The 12,228-nt window shown below is 38.7% G+C and overlaps 1 protein-coding gene across 1 annotated transcript; it reads right to left on the reverse strand.

Moving 5' to 3' along the window:
- Positions 1-268: 268 nt before the first annotated feature.
- acp2 (acid phosphatase 2, lysosomal) lies at positions 269-10,549 on the reverse strand. Its single transcript, XM_084347649.1, has 13 exons — positions 10,414-10,549; positions 7,232-7,327; positions 6,324-6,410; positions 5,969-6,029; positions 5,769-5,860; positions 5,541-5,639; positions 5,337-5,426; positions 4,139-4,222; positions 3,633-3,681; positions 3,001-3,092; positions 2,628-2,734; positions 2,129-2,304; positions 269-2,040 (listed from the first exon to the last, which is right to left on the reverse strand). The coding sequence occupies exons 1-13, from the start codon at positions 10,501-10,503 to the stop codon at positions 1,895-1,897; spliced, it is 1,269 nt and encodes a 422-aa protein (XP_084203775.1). The 5' UTR covers positions 10,504-10,549; the 3' UTR covers positions 269-1,894.
- Positions 10,550-12,228: the final 1,679 nt, after the last annotated feature.

The raw sequence follows: 12,228 nt of genomic DNA on the forward strand, positions 1-12,228 counted from the left end.
TAGCTAACCGAACCTAGAGTAAACAGCAGTAAGCGGTTAGCTTGTGATATGCTGCCCCCTACTTGTGTGGAGTATGAATTAGACCAATTCTTACATATTACATCTTTAGGGCAGCTGACTATCAATTAAAGAAACTGAGTGCGAGTGTTTTTTCTGTGAACAAAGACGACATCCTGTCAGAATGATAAATACACAAATTAAATCTTTTACATCTGTTAAGCGAAGAGAACCTGTGCTTTGTACACCTGTATCTATAAACAACATTGGAAATGATTGATCTTTTATTTTTCAAACAAACCATTTACAAGCAACATATTCTCAAAGTCTGATTGATCATTTTATACAGAAATGAAAGAAAATTGACATGAAATATTGGAGGGTTCACACAATATTTTAAATTAACCTTAATTGTGTTGAATACTGCGATGGCGACAAGTGTTAGCAAATATCATGTGTTGTCCACGATGATTTTAACACTTATGGAAATTAATTTTAAGTCCATGATCTGGATCCTGACTTGAAACATGAGACCCTGCTCATACCTGCATTAGCATTTATAGTTAGTTTGTAATATATTCCATTTTGTTTGAAACCAAAGACCCAAGGCGAACAAAGAAATCTCCTGTTGTATAAAACCCAGTTTTCTCTTTTTCCAAAACTGCATGAGCTTAAAAAGGTCCAAACTTTCTGGTTTTTCATGAAATTGCGTACGGAAAAGCATTCAATATTTCTTCTGTGTTTAAAAGATGATTAGTTCAAAGACAACAAAAAACCCACAAACGAACAAACAGTTTCTTTCTCAAATAATCCAAACCTGAATTCTTAAAAAGGCTGCCAGATTAAAAAAACACACACATGTAAAGGTTTCCAGTGTTTCAAGATATTCACAACTAACTGATTTGATTCTTGTTGACACCTTGTTGAACTTTGAAGAAGTCCAAATGAAAAACCCAGAAATCCTACAAAAATATGTGTTATTATGCAGAACAGAGAAAGCTTGTTATTAAAAATATTTAAGGCATCTCGGTCGTTAGGCCTCAGAGTCTACGCAAACAACACGGATGGGCCAACACATACATACTGTACACAAATCACAACACACGAAGCGATCATTCATGGACATACGCATGAATTACTTACAATTACACACATCAAAACAAACTTATTCTTGTCTGGAAAAGACGGTGATTACATGGATCAGTTCTGGAAATATTCTGGACCCAGATTCAGTACCCAAACATTTTTAGATAAAGTTGAAATTACATGTTTTGTAATCAGGGAAAGTCTTATTTGTAATACATTTCTTGAAGAATAATCAGACCTACCTGGAGGAAAAATGACATTACTGAGAATTCACCATCATGTTTTCAGATTACATGATTAAAGATCACAAATTTATCACCATTTTCTGCGGTCTTTTAAGTCTTAAAGCGCACAGTTACAAAAAACCCAGACTGAACCACGTAGATAGCATCTTTCCAAGTCATATTTGTTGAAAACAAGAACTTATTTGGCAGACTGGAGATCAGACCACATAGAAACACAAGGGATACTTTACTAACAATCCCTAAAATGCAAAAAAAGTTTTCCCTGCTGTGTTTTCTTGATGAAGAAATCCATCCTGGTCCCTCCGACAAAGTCTCACTCATCAATACTCATGTTAGATGAGAGTGGTGATAAGAATTTTTGGATGCTTCTCTAAAAGTCTTCCCTCTGACCCAACAAGAAACAGGGTCATTATGGACGTAAGCTTGTCGTTTAGACATAATCAAATGATCGCGGGTCCCGAACCGAACGTCTAAAAGGTCACTCAGGACATTTAGAGTTCATCGTCATCGCTGCTGTCCCAAGACAGGAGGTCTTTAGATCTCCGGGGGAGGAGTTTGTGCTTCTGTCAGGATTCGTCTCCCGCTTCCTGGTTGATAACGTGGTGGTATCCCCGGCTGCTCATTGGCTCCTTGTGCCAACAGATGACGCCGAGGAGCAGGGCGACGAGGAGGAAGAGCAGGCAGCCAGACACCGCCAGACTGATGATCACTTCTGAGGACGGAGAGACAGAAAAAAGGGATCAGTGATGGCACAATCGGTCATGCTTTTGTTTGTTTTAGCAGTCTTCAAAAACATTCACCTGTATCTCTCCCTTCTGAAGGCACTTGACACTCCTTGTCCCGGTCGTCTGAAATAGAGAGCTTTGTGATTCCCACAAACTCCTCCAGGGGGCAGTCAAGGGAGCAGCCTGGTAACTGTAGAGGGTACGGCTCCACTTTGCTGTCATTCCGGTAAAACATTGACACAGACGCAGAGCTGGACGGACACAAAGAGAGGAAAGAGAGAGGTTTAATGATTTTAATTGACAGCACATGACTCTCTAATATACCGTTTAAAGATGTTTAATGTCCGCTCTCAGTCCTAGTGGACATTAAAGATAACATGACTGATTATGTGGAGCTTTACAGTATCATAAAAGCAGTTTTAAATCGACTTATTCATATTTTATTAACCTGGTTGTTTTAAATTTCAAAAAAAAAGTTTCATCCATTTATTCTCCATAGCATAGTCGTTCTATTCTTTCTGGTGTGTGTCAATATCATGCTTGAGTGAGTGTCTACAGTTTGTGTGCGTTTTACCCGTTCTCGTCCCTGTACAGCTCAAATATTTGACATGAAGCATACGGCGGCTGTCGTCCATTGAACAAATTCAAGCTGGCCTGGAGAGCTGCTACAGTGGTGTCATGCTGTAGAACAGACATTAAAGAATTAGTTCGACATTTTGTGAAATGCTCTTACTTGCTCTCTGGCTTAGAGTCAGATGAGAAAATTTATACCACTCTCGTGTCTGTACGCTAAATTTGAAGCTACAGCCAGGAGATGGTTAGCTTAGCTTAGCATAAAGACTGCAAACAGAGGCAAACAGCTAGCATGGCAGTATTAACGGTAGAAAATCTGACTTAAATTTATTCCGGAAGTTATTTTTGGAGTGTTAGTATTGTTCGCTGCTCACCGCTGACAGCATCATCATTTTCAGTCTCTGTTTCTGTTGGTCTGGGACGGCCATCTTGGAAAGATTCTTCACTATTTCACCCAACAGCATACCTGCAAGACAGACAGCAGTTCATATTAACCTATTTAATCCTGTATTAAAAATATAACTCTGGTCATATTTTATAATTGTGTTATTGTCAACAAATCACATGACCAAAACCAACAATGAAACGTATTGAAAGTATTGTGTGTGTGTGTGTGTGTGTGTGTGTGTGTGTGTGTGTGTGTGTGTGTGTGTGTGTATCTAAACGATTAAAATCATCAATGAGCCACACTGTTACAAGGTGACATGTTTCTTCATTACCATGAACACACTAGGTAGTTTATTTTGACATAATCCTTCAAACACCGTCTTACTACGTGAACTACTCACTAGAGCATCAAGTGTGTATTCATCCACCACTGAAAATAGTCCCCAATAAATGCACTATTTCCTCCTGTTTAAGTAACGTTTGCTAAAAACATATTCAGCCTTATTAAAAAATAAATTAAAAAAAGAAAGAAAGAAATTCAATATTTTTTGTAATGCTGATTTATGTACGTCAATCCTGCAGTAAGGAGGTTGAATTTCCCAAAACTGCAAGCACATACCTCCCTGCAGCCGGCTCTTTTCTTGTTGATTGTAGACCCCGAACATGACCTGGACATGACATCAAACAGTTTAATAACATTACACTACTTGTAACTCTCAAAAGGTGCGATGTGTAGGAATATTAGTTCAAGAAATAACTAAAATTATCAAAAGAATGTGTAGAAATAAGAGATCTGAAGATACGTCAAAGACGTCTATGTGTTGTGTTGCAGAGATATCCACTCAAGTTAGCATGCTAACCAGCTAGCCAGTGCCTGTCCTGTCTGGTAGTACCTTTCTGACAGTCCGGACCACTAACTGCTGCTAACTGTAGCTACCGTTAGCTCGTCAGCTCAATTAGCTGTGCAGCTAGTGGTTACTCTGATGATATGCTGCCCCCTATTTATTTGGTGTTTGAATTCAGGAGGTGACCAGCTCTTACATCATGCACCTTTAAACAGAATTTAGACCACCATGAGACACCAAAGCTCCTCATGGAAACTGTAGAAAATGCTGCTACTTTTACCTGAAATCCAAAGTCTTTGAGCACTCGGAGCTTCTCCATAACTTCAGTATTCACCCAGTCAGGAGCTGACATGTTGTGACGGGACTGAGTACACACACACACACACACACACACACACACACACACACACACACACACACACACACAGACACACACACACACACACACACAGACACACACACACAGACACACAGACACAGTGGGAGTTATGAACATGAACACCATGAAAAAGACAGTTGACAATGAGGTCATTCTTTTCTTGATAACACTTTGTCAGCAGTCCTCTGCCTTCACCTTCACTCTCTCTGCAACCATCTCTCACATTGCTGTGATCCAGCTGTCCCTGATCTCTTATTATCTCACACTTCGCACTATTTTGTGTGTATTTGACTCATAATGATGTGCATTTCATCCCTGAATTTGTGAAAAATTTGTATCGACATTAATGCACTATATTGATCGTCTACTTTGCGCCATGCTCAAAAATGTACCCAGTGACCTTTGACAGATAAGACAAAAATGCAGATGTGAAAGAGCTCGTAGTTGCACCATCCTCTTCCTCTCAGAGCTTGTTTGCCAAAATTGCCACGTGTTCCTCAAAACACTGGTGTGGCCAGCTGAGTCACAAGACTTAAAACCAACATAACATAGATTACAGAAACTTAGGTGAAATATCATTTCTACATTAGTATTAAAGCTATCCCCTTTATTCTTCTTTAGTTTTTCATACTTCCTCTCACTTAAAACACGTTCTAACTATAACATGATACCCTGCCACAAACTCTCTGTAAAACTAGAGGTTACTCAACATTTCCTGCTTCTCAGATGATGTAACTTTTTCGAGAGTTGAGCTTTCGTGCAGCATCACATGACACAAGTGTGTTTTTATTGTCATCACCTGCCAATAAAGTTGCAGGGGACTTTTATTTGGACGGATTGCTTGCCTGAGAGCCTTACTGCATTATATTCCATCACATTTTAAAATGTTACCTTGCATCTGCATCCTTCACACAAATAAAGACATTTCCATTATAAATTGATGCAGAAAAGGTAAAAAAATTGATGCATTTAAAAAAGTCTGAATGCAGCAAGTGAAGTGTTTGAAACCAAACCTACGCCCTTGATTATCTATACAAGCAGTTGACTTCTTGTAATTGCTGGTGGTGACTGTGTGTTTCTGTGTGACCTGTGTTCTCACCTCACAGAAGAGTGTGTCGTACACGCTCCAGACCGACTCCACAGTGGTTTTATTCAGCCCGGTTTTATTCCTCACTAGCTCTATAATGTCCTGAAGAAAGAAACACGGGAAGCTCAACAACTGTATCATCCTCAAAAATCTTTCAGAATGACTTGACTTGACTGAAGGGAAGGAAAAAAAAGAGAGGAAAAGAAAAAACTGTACCTCATATGTTTTAGTAACATTAAGAAATTCCTCCGTGTGTTCAGTTTCATTCATCAGCTGTTTGTAGCGTGGGCAGTCATTCAGAGGAAATGACAGAAGCTGAAAGAAGAGACACAAAGTTTATATATTACCCTATTTTGTGGGTCTACGACCCTTTATTTTTCTTTTTTCCATGACACCAAAAGAGGAGTTTTTTACACTAGTATTCCTGACAACCATAATACACACCCTCTCTTCATTTTGTGGCACTGTGTGCACAGGTATCGGCTGCCACTTCAAGCTCGGTGTGAAGACCTGCTGACCAGAGGGGGGGTACAGACCTAGATGACAGCAGGAGTCCAAACAAAACAAACTGTTAATAAGAGGAAGTGCTAGAAAGATAATTACTGGTAGAGGGAAGAGACGTAGGAGGAAGAGGACGGTCAGACCTGCTAGGTTGGCTTCAGCGCTCATCAGGGTGCGGTCGTAGTCTGTACTGCGAACTGAGATCTGAGGACGAAGGAGCGGCCAGTGAGGAATAAAAATATATTATCATTTACAAACCATAGCTTGGACATGACAGCATTAAATATATTTATAAGTTTGAAGAGAAGAGCTGATAACAGCCTGGAAAACACATCTCAGACTTGCATCATGTTCCAGGAATTCCAGCACCAGTGGTAACCCTGTATAACACCGACATGGCAAGAGGCCCTCTCCCATTAACTTTAACTTTAATATGAATGATTGCCTGTCTGCCTCGGCAACATGTGACCTGAACGCTGAAGAGGCCAGTGCACCCACCTCGTGTCTGTCATAAGATTCACTGAGGAATCCTTTGTATCGATTCCTCAGAAAGTTGCCCAGGTCAAAGTGTTGCCTCATCCCCTCCTGAAAACACACACAAAAATCCAGATGAAACAGACATTACACTCCTGATGCAAGAGGGGGGGAATCTCCTGACGCCTCACCATTCAATCCCAACCTAAAAGCTCGAAGTACGTCAAATAAATTCTTCCCAAAGATAGTTTCTGTCATTAATTAGTCATTTAATGCTATAATTGGGGTTGAGATGCTATGATTGATAGCTGACACTGGTCATGATTGTGTTGATCAGGTGTACGGGCAAGACCACGATAGCACGGCTTCATCGCCCGGTCACCGCAGCACAGAATTTGCAGTAGCGCAAGATGGCAGCAACTGTATCCCGGATATCTTGGCTTCATTTTTGTACAGTGGAGACCTGTCATCCATTTTTACAGTATGTATATCAGTGGTTCAAATAGCAGGTTTAGATGCAATAAACTAGAGAATGATTTGCTCAAGAAAGTACGCGTTTGCCCTGCACACTGATACTAAACAGCCTGGTATGGGGAAATTTAATAAAAAACCACTGACCTAAATGCATTGGCTGAGTAATAGATGCAATGGGAGTGAACAGAGCTTCAATACACACAGCGTATGATGCATTACATAAACTGTGCGTGACATCATAATGACCTTCACCACAGTTGATCAGTTTAGTGCAACACTGAACATTTTGTAATATAAATTGAATTTAGTTTAGGACAAAAAAAATCCTGTTTTTCAAGAACAGCTTATTAAATAAGTTTAAAAAATTAAAAACCCAAGATACTGCATAAAATGATGCACTTGTTGCTACACTCAATGCACAAACTTCTGCAATCGCTCCAACGAAAGAATCATCATACCTGTGATAGCTGTCCAAAGCCTTGTGGCCAGTCGCTCTCTTGGTGCGGGTCGTTGGGATAGGCTTTGACTGGCGACCGGTCACCATGGCGAAACAACTAGAGGAGAGAGAGAGAAGATGTCAGGATGTCATTACCCTTTTACTTTGCTACTGCAAGAATCTTCCACTATGGCACAAGAAAATGTGATTGCAGAGTCACTTTCAGTTCTGAAAGTTCTGTTCTACTTTCCTATTGACTGAAAAATCCCAGCATTGCTGCACAGAGACTAGAAAAGGAACAGACTGTCATGTGGTGATAAGATTAGCAGGGCTGGATATCAGCTGTAGTGGAATCACTGTCTATGTTTTCATTATTGAGTATACTGAAAGCCTGATAAACACTCAACTAGATATTGCCAAAAATGGGAAAGAAGGTTTAAAAGTGAGAATCGCGACAGCAAAACATGCAGATTTCAGTCACTGCCGCTTTAGTGGTGAGTGTTGTTCCCTGTTTATTCAAACTTTCTTAATATTAAAAGTATCGTTTGTCCAAATTGCACCAAATTCAGCACTGCACTTCAGCGGGTCATCTTCAACAAACCTGCCATGTCTGAAGTAGATTGGGTGAACGGTTCTCGAGATATGCGAACCACAGACTGACAGACAAAGATTTCTTGCTTTATAGTTAGATGTGAAAAGTAAGCAATTACTTCGGCAGAAATTTTGTGTGGATTATTTGATGTTGACCACTCCAGTATTTTGTCCTTAAATGTCAGAAAATATGTCTGTTTTGGAAACTTATATTGAAAAGTGTTACCAAAAATATTAGGATTTAACATTGCCTTTTGATTCAATATTACTGAAATAAATAGACATCATAAAAGACTCGTCAATATTAGAAATGAAAATGAATCAAACAAAACTGCATATATGATGGAAAAAGTGTTTTTCTTTTTTGTAGCAGGTTAGAAGCCACTTCCAGCTCATTTTACTGAATGTCAGCAAATTAAACTTTCACTTTCGTCATGTGACTTTTGTTTGACTCTGGCCTTTACAAGCCTCCTTCTTACCCCTGTGTTCTACTGCTTCTCACTACTCAAACAATTCTTTTTTTTAACCTTTCATACAGTACATGTAACACTGTAAACACCCTGCAGCTCCTCTGAAGCAGAATCCAGCCAAAACCTTCGTCCTAGTTTTATTTGTGTCAGCACAGGCTGTTATAAATTCCAGTCAGCTGATAGTTACAGTTTGTCAGATACTGTACTGTCAGTTATGGGCGGCTGAAACATGTCAACTGAAGACAAAAGGCTACAAAAAGGCTTATAATGATTAAGAACTGCAATATAAGCAGGTGCAGAAACAAAAAGAGGAAGTCAAGAATGAGCATTAATGGTGTTTTTTACATTAGAGTTAGACTTATAAAATTGCCTCAGTGTACCTATGTTAATGAACAGATACCTGCTCCTTTGATAGCAAACGGAGACTATCATGACTACTGATGTGAAACCTATTGTTGGTTTTGGTTAAATAAATGTCAGTTTCTGGTCAATCAGGCTTTGTTAGCCCACATCAGCTGGTTTTTCATGTAGAACAGTTTCGAGATTCAACTTCGAGACACTAAAAGGGAAGTGTTGGTTTTCTATTGTGAAGAGCACACATGACTGATCAGTCTGAAATAGCTGAAAAAGTGTGTAAACTCCATTTAAAGGTTGGATTATCCCTTTAAAACTCCTAATCTTATCCGTTCCATGATCCTTTAATGGCTATCTAGGTAGACGTTTCTAAGAATGAGTGCAAGAACATGTAACATTAAGCTCCTTTAGTAGTAGCAGCAATGACAGTCAACAAACTTTAATCCGAAAAAAACCTTTGTTACAAACTCTCAGCATCATGTTTTAACACTTTGACATGCAAGATGCTTGAGGGAACAGCTTTAACAAGGGAAATCAGTGTGTCTAACGCTATTTCAATTCTCACATCCATGACAGATGCCATGGGGAAAGGGTGGGAGGGTGGGAAACACTCAAACTAGACGAGCCAGAAAGGGTTAGACACTTTTTAAATAAAAAAAATATATTTCTTTCGGGGATTCTTCATATTCAAAATTTTCCGGACGCTTTAAAAACTATTGTTTACATTTTTTTTGGAATTATACGATTTTGCCACAGCTTGCCACAGTATGTTGTCACCGCATGTTAACTGTTTGCTGAGTGCAATGTAAGCACTTGAGGTGAAAGTGATGCTTGAATGCTGGTTTGTAAATTAGGGCTTACACAATATCATACTTTCCCTACACGGTTATCCTGACCTAACGAATTTATGATAAAATATTTGCACGTTATCTGTTGAAAAATTAGAAATAAAAATACACTTAGTCATATTCATCTGGGCAGGGCAGCAGTACCTGCAAATATTTGAGCATGTGCTTTGTTGTCATGTGGCTAATGTGCGCTTGAACACAGGGAAGCATCCAAACCATTAACAATCTGACCATAAATGCCCCAGAGAAGAGAGTTTTAAGTGTTTTCCAAGTGTTGTTTAAACTATCCGTCCAGATGACAAGTCACCTGATAGAGCGAGTTTGTCACCATGCACAAACATTATATTATGAATCATCTGTTCAAGCTGACAGCTAGACACTAAAGTTTGCAACGTAGTGCTGACTTCTCGCTCGCCTCGAATAACCTTAACATGGGAGTTCAGGGGTCCCAGCTCATTTATTTCAAGTGTCACTTGAACACTTGTTAACAGAGTTCCTGTTGTGTCTTTGGTCATGTTGTGTCTCATGTCTATCAATTCAAAGCACACCTTACTTTTTTATACGCTTTCCAATTCAAAAATATTAGTTTAATGTCCAATTTTAAAATTATTTCAACAAAATGTCCACTTTTGCGACGGGTGAGTAAGCTAGTTTTCTATTACGATGCAAGCGACGTAAACCAAACAGAAAAGGTGCTTTTTAAAAAGTAATTGTTTCTAGATGGATTATTAATATGCCGAATTCACCAGAAGACCCAGCTGATATCCGTTAGACTTCATTTGTGTTCACATAAATACGCATGTTTGCAAATTAGCAAAGAATAGACAAAACCTCCTAAATGTTGAATGCAATTCCGTGAGCGTCTCTCCACGCCAAGGCGAATCCGCCATAGAGTTCAACACAGCCTCCGTAGCGTTACACTTGTTAGTAATAATACTCACCACAGTCACATAAACAAGTTGTCTTTCTGCCGCAACCTTTCCACAAACAGAGCCCACCGTCAAAAGAAAGAGCACCCCAACAGACACCATGTTTCCGTCTCTGCCACAGGACCGCTAACCCCTGCTCTGTTTGCTAACCCTGTCGGTTTCGTACGTCTAGCTGTGCTGCATCAAGTCAGCCAAGGTTAACACCGCCGGAAGCAGCTCGGAAGTTCAAGCATAAATTGAGGCATATAGTTTTAACATAAAATTACAAGACTGGGGGAAGATAAAGCGTTGGGAAAGGGCTATATACCTATGATATAATTGTTTTAAATCATATGCTTCATTAATCACCCCCCATTTTCATCTTTTTACTTGAAAAAAGGGACATGTTGTTCAGCACGCATTTTATTTTGAAATCAACAGTCTGCGTATTTACAGTTAACTTGACATGGTAAGGGGAAACGGAAGTGACGGAATCCGTGTGCATGCTTGAAAATAGTCCTGAAGACTTCTGTTACTGTACAGAGCAGTGTTTTTGACCCACGCACAAGCTGCGACGTTTTATTTTATTTATTTTATTTTATTTATTTCTAATCATGTAAACTACTTTGTTATCCTCCTTGATTTTTACGAGAAAAGCTTCTTATCTCTATTGGCTACAGACGAGAGGAGGGCTTGTCTTTATCTACTTCTTCTTCCGCTTCATTAATTATGATCATCATTTAGAAAACTATTTTTCAGTTTTTGTAAATATTTTTTGCCCTTTAAAGCTGTTATTATCTATTAGAAGCAAATATATATTAGATATTACTCAAATATCTATGGAAGGACAAAAAAATAGATTAAAAGCCGTGCATTGTAAAAAAGACAAAATAATACAAATACCCATGGGAATGTCAAAATTACAGCATGAGCTATATACATATTTCTGGTTTATGAGGTCAAAATGGCATCGTATTTACTTACTAGAGGATAAGTCATAAGTCTTTTCTGATATAGCAAATGTAAAAAATGGCTTACTAATTCTAGATACTGAGTTAGACTTGACTTATAAATATTACGAGACAGCAAGTCTTAGAATATATTATTTTCTATATATCAACTCTACACTGTAAGTTAGTAAATAAAAAATATATAATTTTGACTAATATTTACATGAATATTATTTTTTATGATGTCTAACTTTTTGTTGGCAGAAACAGGCTTCCATACTGTAACTTGGGCTGGTGAATCCACCAAAACACACAGATCAGTATTATCAGACCATTCACTTTGAGGCTAACAGTTTTTCTCTTCAGACACTAGAGGTCAGTGTTGTCTTGGCTACAATCAAACATCTTCTTACCTGTCAGACACACAGCATACAGTGAAATTGCTGTGCAACCTTAAGTATGTGTTACTGATTAGAATTACTTGCTTGTGTCTGTACCTGTGCGTACAAAGATGTTGCTGGAACTTTTGCCATTTAAGTACTGCATTCGGATATGTGCACGTCTGGATATTTGGGATAGGCCTGTTTTTATCTCACATTTTATACGGTACATTATTTAATAATTAATCACAAAAATCAATATAATTAACAGATTACTTCATAATTCAAATAATTATTACCAGCAGCTTCTATGTAAATTTTAATCATATTATGTACATATTTCACTAAAGCTGCGATCCTCAAGTTACCCTTTGGACATGTGGGTCTTGGGTTAAGTGTAAAAATAACGACTGTGACCTTTCATCCTTATCTGGCTTACAGAAACTGTCAAGCACTGTGTCATAATCACACTTATTTTACGTGAGCCACAATCATGGAGGTGTTAAATGTTAAAGCTG

This window comes from Pagrus pagrus (genome assembly GCF_965226575.1).
Source record: "Pagrus pagrus genome assembly, chromosome: 24".
Classification (NCBI taxonomy): Eukaryota; Metazoa; Chordata; class Actinopteri; order Spariformes; family Sparidae; genus Pagrus; species Pagrus pagrus.